The sequence below is a fragment of the Silurus meridionalis genome, chromosome 14 (genome assembly GCF_014805685.1).
Source record: "Silurus meridionalis isolate SWU-2019-XX chromosome 14, ASM1480568v1, whole genome shotgun sequence".
In the NCBI taxonomy this organism is placed as follows: Eukaryota; Metazoa; Chordata; class Actinopteri; order Siluriformes; family Siluridae; genus Silurus; species Silurus meridionalis.
In genome coordinates, this window is record NC_060897.1 from 23385452 (window position 1) to 23400434 (window position 14983).

Consider the following 14983-nt stretch of genomic DNA (forward strand, 5'->3'; position numbering starts at 1 on the left):
CTATTGAAATGTAATTAAAATAAAAAAAAATACTTAATTAATTTAGTGATTCAATTAATGATTTGAATAATTGATTAATCATTCATTTCAATTGTTATTTATTTAGACCAATTTACTGCATCGTAGTTACTTTAATGAATTTATAAATTAATAAAGAAATATAACAGTACATAGACATATAACTTTTTAAAATTAAGTTATTTATTAGTTTATTACTAATTTAATGACAATTAAGACTTTAAAAAACGTTTTTAAAAAAGCACCACAAATTAGGCAATTCCTCGTTTTTTATCATTTTTATTTACATTATCTTTGAGTAAAGAAGAGGAACAACACAACAGGATCTGAGCAAGCTGATTTTATTTGTGCCACTAGGTGGCGACATAGCGCTCGCGACGTATTCGCGGAAATGACGCAAGATTACATTTGACCAATCAGTGAACTCGCAGCGCGCAGTTCGAATGTCAACGTCCTCCAAGAGGAAAACATTAAGAATAAAACGGAAGTGAAGCTGCTGCTGTCGGTGAGTGTTCGTTTAGTTTCTGACTAATAATGTAATTCATATAAATGATCATTTATTAAATAACTCACACTCAGATTCCGGACAGTTATTAAAGTGAGGTGGGAGACTGTATTATATTTATTTGTGTTTGATGAGAGGAAGTGTAGCACGAGGCTAACAGTTAGCACTGTGTGGCTTTGCGCCGCCATGACTGGAATTGAACATCACCAGGATTTTTAGGATCAAGTTTCATGAGAAGAGATTTTATTTATTCAATTAAAGTTAAAGTCAGTTCACATCATCATGTAGGTGAGATTTCGCACTCATGCGCTACATTCGGGAAAATTATGGCCATTTTACTGAATTCGAAGTCATGACTTGTATTTGTATATACAAAACTACAACATTGATTATTTTTTTTTTTATATTTAATATTAAGAAAGAGACAAATAACTACATCAAATCCCACCAGTGTTGTAGTTTTGTGTAATTTGCTTGAAATCTGGTATTTAAACTTCTAATATAAAACGTGAGATTTTAATGTAGATTTGTGATTTGATTGTTGTTAAAATCTTTGTTTTTAAATAAGTGATTTAGTGAATGATATTTTACTGTTGAACTGTTGTCTAATCTTATATAAATCCTATAATATTCCTCTTAACCATAAACATTGTTCTATTAACAAGATTAGTGATGTTAAAATGAACGTGTGACTAAATCAGGTGTGTTTTGTGTGTGTATCTAGTGAGCCATGGCGCGCGAGCGGGTGGTGCAGAAGAAGTCATTCCAGCAGAGTCTGGACGACATTAAGGAGAAGATGAAGGAGAAGCGGAACAAGCGCCTGGCGAGCGCGTGTGCTGCAAGTCGAGGACTTTCTAAACTGAAGACCACCGGTAATGTCAAGCGAATTCAATTAGTCTCCGGCATTCCACAGTGAGATGAAACAACGTACCCCAGGACCAAGGAGCTGCACAAGAAAATTAACAAATCACAAAACTAACTGGAAAATGAAATACAGTGCATGTGTGTGACCTTTAGGATAAAAAGTAACATCAGACAGAGAGGCAGTGGACATGGAGACACTGCTCCACCAACCAGCAGAGTAGAGTTGTGTTCACACAGATGGATTTGTCCATATATTAATAAATACATATATGTATATGTACATATAAACACTGCATTATTTTAGCAGCACTTTGTACAAAACAGCAGTTTGTGTGTGTGTGTGTGTGTGTGTGTGTGTGTGTGTGTGTGTGTGTGTGTGAGAGAGAGAGAGAGAGAGAGCCCAAGACCAGTTTCTTGTTTTGAGTACTTGAATTGCTACACAGTTTGGCCATAAGGGCCTGAATGCTTTGGTAAGTTTTTCCAGATGGCAGTATAGTGAAGTGTGTGTGTGTGTGTCGGGTCACAATGCTGGTAGCTTTGCGAATGATGGCGGTTAGACAGACCCCGATGATCTTCTCAGCCATCCTCACTATCCTCTTTAGGGTCTTGCAATCTCGAATGGTGCAATTCTCAAACCAGGCAGTGATGCAGCTGCTCAGGATGCTCTCGGTGGTCCCTCTCTAGAACATTCTAAGAATGTGTGGTGGGAGCTGGGCCTTCCTCAGCATTTTCAAGAAGTAGATGCCACTGGGGCTTTCTTGTTATGATGCTGGTGTGGAGGGACCAGGTGAACATTAAGGACTTTGGCGTTCTTGGCAATCTCAGTGGAGGAGTTGTTGATGTTCTGCTGGGAGTGATCACTACGTGTACTCTGGAAGTCAACAACCATCTCTTTTGTATTTTACACATTTAGAGACAGGTTGTTAGCTATACCCCTGAAACTCTGTACTTTATCTCTGTATGCCGACTGATCGTTCTTGCGTTGGTGAACATGATGGTGTGACGTGAACTGTGATTTGCTTCATAGTCGTGAGTCAGCAGGGTGAACAGCAGGGGATTTAGTACACAGCCCTGAGGGGCCCCAGTTCTCAGGTGCTGTTTATGACTGGCTGCTTGAGACCTCTCAGTCAAAAAGTCTAGGATCCAGTTTTAGATGGAGGTGTTCAGGACCAACAGGCTCAGCTAATCAATCAAATGATGAGGAATGATGGTGTTGAATGCTGAGCTGAAGTCTTTAAACAGCATTTGTTGAAGGTCTGTGAAACTCCACCCTGAAGCACATTAAATGTTTAGATGTTTGTGATGAGTTTTTTTCCCTCTGCTCCTCTCACCTTCAATTCTAGAAGTAGTGGAGATAATGAAGAGTGCTGGAGAGTATAAAGCGCCGCTGCATCGCTCTCTTTAGTTAGAGAAGTGAGGGATAGTGCTGATTCTGTTAGCGCCCATGTTGTGGTTGAGGAGATCATCCTGAATTTAGTTTGTCTATTTATAGTGCTGTGAAATAGTATTGTCTCCTTCCTGATTTATTTATTGATTTGCATATTTGTCACACTTAAATGATTCAGAAATTGAATTATACATACTGTACCCGGTCCGGTGTGAAAAAGTAATTGCCCCTACACTTAATAACTTGTGCCATCCTTAGGATCGAGAACTGCACTCAAGCATTGGCAATTAATCTTCATTTTATATTTATTCTGGTTATCTTTGTGTAAGATTAAAATGATCTCAATGATCTAAATTAAATATGCAAAAAAAAATCAGGACAGAAATCTTTTCACTGTATTTATTTATTTTTGGTTAATTGGAAATCTGATGTTTTTAGAGTTAAGGTAAAGTCATGTAACTCATCCTACATCAGTAGCAGACTGTTCAATGAAGGCATAAATATTTATATGCATTAGTTTTGGGTGGATTTTTATTTACTCTGTTCTACTGTAGAGCCACATCTCTCACCTCTTTTCTTTTCCTGTCTCTGTCTGTGTCTTCAGCCTCGGTGAAGCCATTTGTCCTGAAAAGTGTGCAGGTGAATAATAAAGCGCTGGCCCTGGCTCTGCAGGCGGAGAGAGAGAAGCTACGGCAAGCACAAGGGATCATTCTGCAGCTGAAGAAAGAACGCCAGGCCCTCATCTTCCACCTGCTGATGATGAAGAGGGCTCTGAGTGCAGGGACCATAGCCAAATGTGCACAGGTGAGTTACTCAATAATTTTGGCTGTAATTATAATAATAGTAATAAGTTCTGCTTTTCTGCATTAATAATACATTCTAGGCTTTTTTTCTGCACACATGCATCTGTAAAAATACATTTCTTATATTCTTAATGTTTTTATTTTGTTTTTATTTTTCTTCTCCTCATGTTTTATTTCTGTATCGTGTGTAAGACGTCTTCTTCAGAGGAGCCGCAGTTAGTCCTCGTCCTGTCTCCCAGCCCGAGGTATAAATATAAAAACTTTGATTGGCTTTATCTCTCTGTCTACTGTTTACAAATGTACATAATCTGAATTTTATTTATTTATTTTCTCAACCAAGTTAAGTGTTTCTTAATAACGTGTGTGTGTGTGCGCCACGCTGTTGATGTGGTTCAGGGGTGTGGAACAAGCTGAGGTGGTCACTGGGGAAGAGGAACTCCGCCCTTTTGAGTCTCTCACACAGCAGGGGGAAGGTATGCGTGTGTGTGTGTGTGTGTGTGTGTGTGTGTGTTTGAAGAAGTGTATGCATCCCTGTTTAATAATCAATGTGTGTGGGTTGAATTTCTTGCACAAAATTTAATTAAATAAAATAATTTTAGTTTAATGAAATGAGGCCACGCCTCTTTGACCTGGAAAGGTGTGAACAAAGGCCACGCCTCCTTTCACCTGTGTTTCTGTAGTAGACGAGGCTCTGGGAGGTTCCACTAATACTACGGCCTCACTGCCTTCCACTGTCGGAATGCGACGTCGTCGAGATGGAAGGAAACGTTCTGAGCGAAGGCGGAGCTCACTATTTAACCCCGCCTCTGTTGATGCTTGTGTAATGGAAGAGGTGGAGCCTCAGAGCTCTGACATGGCTGAGTGTCCTGAGCGCCACCTCGATGCAGGCATTACAGAACGTACCAGCACTGATGTCGCTGAGCATGTAGCTCCTGCTGAAAACACTGCAGCTGGCGGTCAAAGTTCACTCCGGAAAGATTCAGTTGATGCATTTGACTCTGAACTTTCGGACCTCGCAGCCGTGCAGCACTCGACTCCGGAGCCTCCACAGCGCTGTGTGTCCAGACAGACGAAACGGAAAGTGGTTCAGTCGGCTACCAAGCCAGAGCGTGGACGCAGAGTGGAGCGTGCACCGCTGAAGAAACCCTGGGAGGTGAAACATCTAGTAAACACACGTTAATTGTTCTGTGAAGTGTTTTTATAAATATTAATACATCTTGTTCTGCTTCACGTTGTAGAAGCCGCGTGCTCGTTCTAAGAGTCGCACGACGGCGGCCGGTTCTGTTCCCGCTTCCAGTGACCGCTTAAACTCGTCCCTTGGCGGTAACGACACGTTCGACTTCGACTGCGAAGAAGCCATTCATGTCACGCCGTTCCGAGGAGGAGGCAAACCCTCAGAAGCCCCTCCCTCTCCTATCATAGTTCCATCCCCTGTTGCTCCGCCCCCTCCCGCCCCAGCAAGTGAGGACTCTCTCCCTTCAGAAGCCGAGCAGGACGCAGACGACAGTCTGTACGTACCGGAAAGGAAGTTGAGACGGACTCGTGATCCTCCACCACGCCGCGCTCGCTCTAAGAGAAGGTCCGCTCAGACGAGAGGGAAGGAGAACACCAGGCCAAAACAGAAGCACACGGTTCCAGAGAGATCTGGTGAGCTTCAGATCTTCAGCCTTGTTTGTGTATTACCTCACCTGAGGACTTCCCGTGGATTTTAATTCTGTTTCTTTTACAGGAAACGTCAAAAAATGTGCCGAAGCTGAACATGTCCCGTTGTCGAGCAAAGCAGAGCTACATCTTCCACACTCCCCTGCTGCAGAGCTGCACTTAACTGAGGCTCATGTATCTTTTCCTGCTGTGAAGTGTAACCCATCAAATCCAGACCAGGAGTTTGCAGAAGGTGCATTTCACTGTCTGTCTGTCTCTCTCACCACCTCGTCTCCCTGCCTTTCTTAACTCTCGTATGGCTGTCTCATCATCTGCCTGTCTGTCTCACCCCCCTCTCTGCCTGTCTGTCTCACCCCCCTCTCTGCCTGTCTCTCACCTCCTCTCTGCCTGTCTGTCTCACCCCCTGTTTGTCTGTCTCATTGTCTGCCTGTCTGTCTCACCCCCTCTCTACCTGTCTGTCCCACCCCCTGTTTGTCTGTCTGTCTCACCCTCTGCCTGTCTCTCACCCCCTGTCTGTCTGTCTCACCCCCTCTCTGTCTGTGTGTCTATGAGTTGGAAATGTCGTTTGCTTGATTTGTGAAATGTTGCTAATCATGGATCCATCCTCTCATCATCCAGCTGCTGTGTCTGGAAAGAAAGTGTCGTCTCCTCCACCTGAAATCACTACTGCAGACGTGGGGCTTGTAATTGACAGTCCTCTGTTTGAATTGACAAACTGTCCAAACCAATCATCAGAGCCGGAGAACATCATGTCTGTGGTGATGGACAAGTCAAGGAGGAGAAAAGGTAATGTCCTAACCTCTCTGACCTTCTGTTTCCTCTGTGTTCATGGCTTATCACACTCTCTCTCACACACACACACACACACACACACACACACACACACACACACACACACTTTCTTTACTGTCCTTCGGTGTAGTATGGGTTTTTTTTTTGCACTTTTAATAACTTCCTTCATGCACGTTGTGTTTCTGCAGGTGGTCTTGTAGTTCGCTCCTGTCTGGGCTTGGCTTTGAATGATGTGACCAATCTCTCTCCTGCAGCCTATCAGAGGCCTCTCTTGGGCAGAGACTCCACCCCCGGCCTCACCCGCAAAAGACGCTGCACGGGTGTAGTCAGCTACAAAGAACCGTCAATCAGCTCGTAAGCTCCGCCCCTTTTCCTACTGATATATTCAGCACATTCTGTTTTTCCCAGATGTTTTCGTCACCATGTTTGTGTTGGTTTGTTTTGATCAGGAAGCTGCGGCGTGGAGACAAGTTCACAGACACTCGTTTTCTGCGCTCGCCCGTCTTCAAACAGAAATCTCGACACTCCCTTAAAGCCATGGAGAAATACAACGAGTCGTTTGTGGGCTGTCTCTGAACATTTTACCCTTTTTTTTTATTACTCCTTTATGACTTTTAAATAGTTTTTACTATGTAAATGTATTCTGTGTGTGATTTTAGTGACAAACCATGTAAAATAAAGTTAGTTTTTTTAATCATGTTTGGGGGAAAATGTCTGCCAGCAAAGCAAACAAAGATTATAAATGGTACATATAAACCCCTTTGCAGTGATAGATAGATAGATAGATAGATAGATAGATAGATAGATAGATACATAGATACATAGATACATAGATATGTAATGTATATAAAATTATGCTCAGGATAAAAGTACAACATGGATTATTCAACTAAATGAATTATAAGATATTGATTTGTTTGATCAGGTTACTCTGTTTATTATACTAAATGTTCATCATGAACATTAACAGCTAGATGTTTTTGTTTATAGTGCAAATAATTTTTTTTGAGCACTTTCTCTAATGGAATTTATATTCCAGATGTAGAAAACTTTGGGCTCGTCCGGGATTTGAACCCGGGACCTCTCGCACCCTAAGCGAGAATCATACCCCTAGACCAACGAGCCGCTGGATAATGTTCCTAGAGGTTCATATCTCCTGCCACGTGCACGTCCGCGGTCTGGAGGTAGGACACGAGTCTGTTACTTGGGGTGTGTTTCATGCGTCACCTGGTGTTGAAAAACAGAACTGCAACTTTACTGTTTCCTTTCATTCGTTCACAAAACACAAATGTTGGTGCCTCCGTGTATTTCTCCTTTCCTAACACTTGTACTCGAGAATTAACAACATAAACTATGAAAAAGCTAAAGAGAACTACACATTTAAAATAGAAGTTGTACATGTAAATTGAAGTAACATAGCATTATGATGGGAATAAAAGATGTGGAGGAAAATAACGGAATATGAATATAGAAATAGTCCACACAGTCTGATATTTTGATGCATACATACATTTGCAAAGCAATTAGAATAAATTATTATTTCTACAGTTGCTAAATTGAAGTAAGATAGATTATTAAAATAATAAACTTGAGTATGAGCAGTGATAGGACTCTCTGTGGAGGCATTCTTTATGCAGCATGTGCAGCCTGATGAAAAGTAAAAAAAAAAAAAAAAAAAAAGACAGACAAAATCTATAACGTTCAGTTCTAAGAAAACCAATTGGGCTCGTCCGGGATTTGAACCCGGGACCTCTCGCACCCTAAGCGAGAATCATACCCCTAGACCAACGAGCCACTTATAGGAGTTTGTGAGGTTCATCCCACAAAATTGCCACGTTTTCAAACCATCTTTCTGAACCATACAGAGGTTTGAGGAACTTTTAACTATGGTGTGTTCTTGGCGCCATCTTGTGGTGCAAAATATGAATAGCAACTCTCTTTTTTTTTATATATATTCATCTTTTCTAATAACTTGCTGTATTTTGAGCAGCGATAGGACTCTCTGTTGAGGCATTCTTAATGCAGCATGTGCAGCCTGATTAAAAGTAAAAAAAGTAAAAAAAAAAAAAAAAATGACAGACAAAATCTAATTTATAACGTTCAGTTCTAAGAAAACCAATTGGGCTCGTCCGGGATTTGAACCCGGGACCTCTCGCACCCTAAGCGAGAATCATACCCCTAGACCAACGAGCCACTTATAGGAGTTTGTGAGGTTCATCCCATAAAATTTGCCACGTTTTCAAAACGTCTGTCTGAATCACACAGAGGTTTGGGGAACTTTTTTAATGTGGTGTGTTCTTGGCGCCATCTTGTGGTGCAAAATAGGAATAGCAACTCTTTTTTTTTTTTTTTCATCTTTTCTAATAACTTGCTGTATTTTTTACATCTCAAACCTTTAACTGCTATATATATATATATATATATATATATATATATATATATATTGCATTAGAAGTCTGACTCAATTTATATCGGGTTATTGTCTCAAAAACATGCAACTTTACCAGAGAGATTAACATTTTTTAATCTACTGCACACACATCAGCACATGTTGTTGTTTTTTTTTTTTTTTTTTATTTGTGTGAAAACCAATAACCAGTAATAACGTGGAAAGTGCATAAGGGAAGAAATCTTAAGGACTTCAGTAAAATGAGGTGTGTCTTTAGCGCCATCTTGTGGTAACAAATTAGATATCGCAACTCCTCTGTTTAAATTGATCTTTTCATGTACCTTGCTGTATTTTGTGCATTTGGGTTTTGATTTACAAACTGAAGGAAACAAACAAATGTGAACACAAACACATTTGCACAGTGATATATTATTACTTTAAAGTTCTGACACAATTTACATGGGTTACTGTTCCCAAAACCTGACATTTTATTAGTGGTATTTGTAATTAATTTTTTTTCTACTGCAACACCTACACACACACCTGTCTGAAAGAAAATAAACCTGTTGTCACAATTTTTCATCATGCTTCAAAGGAAAAAATATATAAGATAATAATAAAAATGTCAGCTATTATTTTAAAAAGGTAATTGGGCTCGTCCGGGATTTGAACCCGGGACCTCTCGCACCCTAAGCGAGAATCATACCCCTAGACCAACGAGCCACTTTTAAGAGGTTGTGAGGTTCATGCCACAAATTTGCCACGTTTTTATAACGTCTGTCTGAACCACACCGAGGTTTGAGGGACTTTTTAAATATGGTGTGTTCTTGGCGCCATCTTGTGGTGCAAAATAGGAATAGGATTTTTTTTTTATATTTATCTTTTCTAATAACTTGCTGTATTTTGACTTTTAACTGCAATAGTTATAGCAAGTTATTAAAACTTCGTTTTATTTGTGTGAAAACCAATAACCAGTAATAACGTGGAAAGTGCATAAGGGAAGAAATCTTAAGGACTTCAGTAAAATGTGGTGTGTCTTTAGCGTCATCTTGTGGTAACAAATTAGATATCGCAACTCCTCTGTTTAAATTGATCTTTTCATGTACCTTGCTGTATTTTGTGCATTTGGGTTTTGATATACAAACTGAAGGAAACAAACAAATGTGAACACAAACACATTTGCACAGTGATATATTATTACTTTAAAGTTCTGACACAATTTACATGGGTTACTGTTCCCAAAACCTGAAATTTTATCAGTGGTATTTGTCATTTATTTTTTCTACTGCAACACCTACACACACACCTGTCTGAAAGAAAATAAACCTGTTGTCACAATTTTCATCATGCTTCAAAGGAAAAATATATAAGATAATAATAAAAATGTCAGCTATTATTTTAAAAAGGTAATTGGGCTCGTCCGGGATTTGAACCCGGGACCTCTCGCACCCTAAGCGAGAATCATACCCCTAGACCAACGAGCCACTTTTAAGAGGTTGTGAGGTTCATGCCACAAATTTGCCACGTTTTTATAACGTCTGTCTGAACCACACCGAGGTTTGAGGGACTTTTTAAATATGGTGTGTTCTTGGCGCCATCTTGTGGTGCAAAATAGGAATAGGATTTTTTTTTTATATTTATCTTTTCTAATAACTTGCTGTATTTTGACTTTTAACTGCAATAGTTATAGCAAGTTATTAAAACTTCGTTTTATTTGTGTGAAAACCAATAACCAGTAATAACGTGGAAAGTGCATAAGGGAAGAAATCTTAAGGACTTCAGTAAAATGTGGTGTGTCTTTAGCGTCATCTTGTGGTAACAAATTAGATATCGCAACTCCTCTGTTTAAATTGATCTTTTCATGTACCTTGCTGTATTTTGTGCATTTGGGGTTTTGATATACAAACTGAAGGAAACAAACAAATGTGAACACAAACACATTTGCACAGTGATATATTATTACTTTAAAGTTCTGACACAATTTACATGGGTTACTGTTCCCAAAACCTGAAATTTTATCAGTGGTATTTGTCATTTATTTTTTTCTACTGCACACATATACACACACACCTGTCTGAAAGAAAATAAACCTGTGACCTGTTGTCACAATTATTCATCATGCTTAAAAAAAAAGAATATATATATATATATATATATATATATATATATATATATATATATATATATATATATATATATATATATATATATAAAAATAATAATAAAAATGTCAGCTATTATTTTAAAAAGGTATTTGGGCTCGTCCGGGATTTGAACCCGGGACCTCTCGCACCCTAAGCGAGAATCATACCCCTAGACCAACGAGCCACTTATGAAGTTTGTGAGATGTATCCCACAAATTTGCCACGTTTTCACAACATCTGTCTAAACCACACAGAGGTTTGAGGGACTTCTGAAATGTGGTGTGTTCTTGGCGCCGTCTTGTGGTAAGAAACAGAAATAGCAACTCTTTCTTTTAATATTCATCTTCTCTTATAACTTGCTGTATTTTGTGCATCCCAAACCTTTAACTGCGAGATATATATATATATATATATATATATATATATATATATATATATATATATATATATATATGTATCTTGCATTTATATTGGTTAATTGTTTTAAAAACATGCATTTTCACCAGAGAGATTTATATTTTTAATCTACTGCACACACACACACACACACACACACACACACACACACACATCTATATAGTCAAGTCAAGTCAAGTTTATTTGTATTGCGCTTTTTACAACAGACATTGTCTCAAAACAGCTTTACACAAATCAACAGTGAAGGTGAATGGTGTGTGTTTATCCCTGATGAGCAGCCTGGAGACTGTGGCAAGGAAAAACTCCCTTAGATGTTATGAGGAAGAAACCTTGAGAGGAACCAGACTCAAAAGGGAAACCCATCCTCATTTGGGTGACATCAAGAGTTTGATCATAAATCTTTCAACAATACAGAACACTGAAGAGTGAGAACTAACATGAGCACTGGAGTATACGATTATAAGTGATGTTCTTTCTGCAGTCTTATACAGTCTATATGGTTAGTAGCTCCTAGTTTTGTGATCATCACAGATATATATATATATATATATATATATATATATATATATATATATATATATATATATATATATATATATATATATATATCTGTAAAATGTGGTTTGTTTTAGCGCCATCTTCTGGTAATAAAATATAAATGGAATTTTAACAGTGGTATTTGTAACTAATTGTCTCACTACTGCACGCACAGACACACACACACACACACACACACACACACACACACATATATATATATATATATATATATATATATATATATATATATATATATATATTTGTCTTGAAGTTAAAAAAACTAGTGTCACAATTATTCATCAGGCTTTAAAAAATAAATAAATTAGTTAAAATGTTAGCTTTTACTTTAAAACAAAGCCTGGGCTCGTCCGGGATTTGAACCCGGGACCTCTCGCACCCTAAGCGAGAATCATACCCCTAGACCAACGAGCCGCACGTGCAGCACTGCCACGTTTACATTCTTGCATGTGCAAAGTATGTGCATTTTTTTGGTATGCCAGTAAAATGTGTTTTTGTGCCATCTTGTGGGGAAAATAGGAATCGCAACTCTTTAACTCCTTTAACCTCTACTGCAGTGGTCCCCAACCCCCGGGCCGCGGACCGACACACACACACACCCGGCTTTATTAAAATTAATGGTTTATTTTGCGATATCTTGTGGCGAGAATGGTAATCGCAACTTTATTACCATTAAAATATATATTAATATATAATTAGTGAATTTGATTCAAGTACACTTCAGTTCGGGTTTTGGGTTTGTGCGCATGCGCATGCGCAGTGCTGTGCGGAAGCAGTATCAGGCTGGACCGGAAGCTGAGGCGTTCTTTTTCTACCACGGTCTGCCATCATGGTGAGTTTCTGAGGCGCCACGGAGCCTAAATACGAGTAAAAGTGGATTATTATTTGCGTCTTTTCACCCAGACGTGTTTGAGATAGAGAAAGGACACTGTAGTTAACGCCTTGTCGCTTTTTCTTGAAGTAACTTTTGACGACTTTAGACAAAAATCGGGTGTTTAATCCGGTCGCGCGCACAACGTGGTGTCTTCAGTTAGGCCGATTGCGTGTAGAGACCCAGCAGAATTATTAACTAAATAACTAAATTATCTACTAACCAGATACATTTATTACTAAATCAAATTTATCATCACGTTCATGCACTGAAATTGTCCCAAGTCTTAATCATATTTATTATCCTGAGTTAGCATAGAGAACAGCCCGGTCTCGCGCATGGCCGGAACTTTGTGTTATTCTCATACTTATGTGAGAATTTTATTAAAAATTAAATATAAATATAGATAAAGTGTGTGCGCGCGCGCGCAGGAATCATTTCCCTCTACACGTTTCTTCTCATTCTCTTCAGAACAGCTTCATGTCACAAAAAATCTGAAATGTTTATAATTTCTCAGTTAATATTTTTAATGAAGTAAAAAGTTCACGAATAAAAACTTCCTGGAAAATGACCATAAAATGTTTTCTTTACACACCTAAATTCATACGACTGTTTTTTCCAGATTATCACTTTTAATAGACACAGAGGTGAATTTATGAGGGTTTTTTCTTAAAGTTAATTATGTTCAAATAAAGAAAGGAATTATGAGTATATACAGTTTATAAAAATGTCTACTTTTCTCGGTGTAATAAAATGCAGTAACTACACGCAGGTGAATGTGAGTTCTTGGATTCTGTTTTTAGTTTTGATATTTTAGTCGCATCTACACATCTGTAAATGACGGTGCTGTGACTCTTGTTGATGATTCTGTTGTGACTCTTGTTGATTCTACGTCTGTTTTGGCTTTTGAGAGTTTAATTGCGTTTTTTTTTTGTTTTTACCAGGTGTTCAAGCGCTTTGTCGAGATCGGCCGCGTCGCCTACGTCTCCTTCGGTCCCCATGAAGGCAAACTGGTGGCCATCGTCGATGTGATCGATCAGAACCGGGTGAGAGCAGCTGTTTATTTAGACCACACCTGATGTCCAGCGTGTCGGGTTCTGAATGCCGGAGAGGTGATGTCTGTAGTTAAAAGTGTGTGTGTGTGTGTGTGTGTGTGACAGGCTCTGGTGGACGGTCCCTGCAGCGGTGTGAAGAGACAGGCCATGCCATTCAAATGCATGCAGCTCACCGATTACGTCATCAAAGTCCCTCACAGGTACGTCGTCGTCTTCACTCTCCATCAGGACACTTTTATTATAACTGTTATAACAGGGCAGTGTTTACTGTCTAATGTGTAGTAATAATTACCTGTGATGGAGCTCAGACCTCACTGTAAACACAGTTCAACACGTTTTCAGCAAGAAGCTTAAATCCTGGACACCAAGTTTAATTTAATTTGTAATTAGTTTTATATTCTTACATTCTCCATTTAAATGTAGGACTTTTTGTGAAATATATTCTTTAAGGTGTTTTACTGTTTAAATCTAAACACTGAAGAGCAGAACTCCTCGTCTGAGACTCCTGAATGACGTTATGTAATAATTGCACGTTGTTTGTAGTTTATCTGTAAATCAGAGTGTGTCCTGATCGTGTCAGTGAACACGTGAAGATGCACCTTACTGAGATTAAATTACCATCACTGAGCTGCACAGATTAGTAGCATGCTGGCAGTCGGTCCTTTATAAGTTCTTGTGAAGATGGTTTCCAAATCAGAACTTGAGAAAACTGAGATGAAGTTCAGACAAGGTGGAGATATATGTAATGTAGCTGAACGTCATGCCTGTTCTCCACAGCGCTCGTCAGAAGTTCGTGAGGCGCGCCTGGGAGAAAGCAGAGGTCAACAAGAAGTGGGCTGAGAGCAGCTGGGCCAAGAAAATCGAAGCCAGGGAAAAGGTAAACAAAAACATCTAATCCAGAGCAATGAGTAAGATCAGTTGTGATAAACAATAGTAAATACTTGGTGTTTAACCCGTCCTCCTGGATTATTTTCACAGAGGGCCAAGATGTCCGACTTTGATCGCTACAAGGTCATGAAGGCCAAGAAGATGGTAGGAGAACATATTTGAGTTTCTTTTCTATTGAAAAAGGCATAATATACACCTCACAATACATTGAGTATGAGTGTTAATGTAACGTAAGGACTGATACTGTAGAAGTAGCACTGTGTGGAGATGTTTCCTCTCACTGATTCTCCACCTGTTTTCTGTGAAATATAAAATACTGCAACGCTAATTGTTGGACGCTACTTTCTATTATAATCTGAACTAAGGCTTGGAGTGTATTCACTGTTACTCTGTGTTGTGTTGATGATCCTCACATCATAACTGATTTTTGCTTCGTCCCATCTGACCTTCTACTTGATGTTTCTTTGTTTCTGCAGAGGAACAAGATCATCAAGCACGAGATGAAGAAACTCCAGAAAGCTGCAGCAACAAAAGCAAAAAAGGCCTAAATATTCAATAAACGTCTTTCACGACTTGTTCTGCTTTCATGTGTCACTTATTTCACGTGAAGTTCTATAACTGTGGAATAAA

The 14983-nt window shown here is 39.1% G+C and overlaps 2 protein-coding genes and 7 non-coding genes across 13 annotated transcripts; 2 read left to right on the forward strand and 7 right to left on the reverse strand.

The window, feature by feature from the left end:
- Positions 1 to 404: 404 nt before the first annotated feature.
- Positions 405 to 7711, forward strand: sgo1 (shugoshin 1). 5 transcript variants are annotated; one of them, XM_046866965.1, is made up of 11 exons: positions 405 to 523; positions 1248 to 1395; positions 3379 to 3578; positions 3770 to 3822; positions 3974 to 4050; positions 4258 to 4730; positions 4816 to 5224; positions 5307 to 5471; positions 5858 to 6025; positions 6220 to 6385; positions 6481 to 7711. In XM_046866965.1, the coding sequence occupies exons 2-11, from the start codon at positions 1254 to 1256 to the stop codon at positions 6605 to 6607; spliced, it is 1980 nt and encodes a 659-aa protein (XP_046722921.1). In that variant the 5' UTR covers positions 405 to 523; positions 1248 to 1253; the 3' UTR covers positions 6608 to 7711. The 5 variants fall into 5 exon arrangements, with proteins under 5 accessions (XP_046722921.1, XP_046722924.1, XP_046722923.1 ...); XM_046866968.1 differs by lacking the exon at positions 405 to 523 and adding an exon at positions 541 to 811 and having other exon boundaries at positions 6286 to 6385; XM_046866967.1 differs by lacking the exon at positions 405 to 523 and adding an exon at positions 543 to 811 and having other exon boundaries at positions 4261 to 4730.
- On the reverse strand, positions 7085 to 7156 carry trnap-agg. Its single transcript has one exon. It is a non-coding gene; the product is annotated as a tRNA-Pro (tRNA).
- Positions 7712 to 7753: 42 nt separating the features above from the next.
- On the reverse strand, positions 7754 to 7825 carry trnap-agg. The gene has a single exon. It is a non-coding gene; the product is annotated as a tRNA-Pro (tRNA).
- Positions 7826 to 8152: 327 nt separating this feature from the next.
- trnap-agg lies at positions 8153 to 8224 on the reverse strand. Its single transcript has one exon. It is a non-coding gene; the product is annotated as a tRNA-Pro (tRNA).
- Positions 8225 to 9071: 847 nt separating this feature from the next.
- On the reverse strand, positions 9072 to 9143 carry trnap-agg. Its single transcript has one exon. It is a non-coding gene; the product is annotated as a tRNA-Pro (tRNA).
- A 689-nt stretch (positions 9144 to 9832) lies between these two features.
- Positions 9833 to 9904, reverse strand: trnap-agg. Its single transcript has one exon. It is a non-coding gene; the product is annotated as a tRNA-Pro (tRNA).
- Positions 9905 to 10676: 772 nt separating this feature from the next.
- Positions 10677 to 10748, reverse strand: trnap-agg. The gene has a single exon. It is a non-coding gene; the product is annotated as a tRNA-Pro (tRNA).
- A 1133-nt stretch (positions 10749 to 11881) lies between these two features.
- trnap-agg lies at positions 11882 to 11953 on the reverse strand. The gene has a single exon. It is a non-coding gene; the product is annotated as a tRNA-Pro (tRNA).
- Positions 11954 to 12243: 290 nt separating this feature from the next.
- rpl14 (ribosomal protein L14) lies at positions 12244 to 14928 on the forward strand. The gene is made up of 6 exons (XM_046865518.1): positions 12244 to 12371; positions 13355 to 13456; positions 13571 to 13665; positions 14243 to 14342; positions 14444 to 14497; positions 14830 to 14928. Exons 1-6 carry the CDS (start codon positions 12369 to 12371, stop codon positions 14899 to 14901), a joined length of 426 nt encoding a protein of 141 aa, XP_046721474.1. The 5' UTR covers positions 12244 to 12368; the 3' UTR covers positions 14902 to 14928.
- The last annotated feature ends 55 nt before the right edge of the window (positions 14929 to 14983 follow it).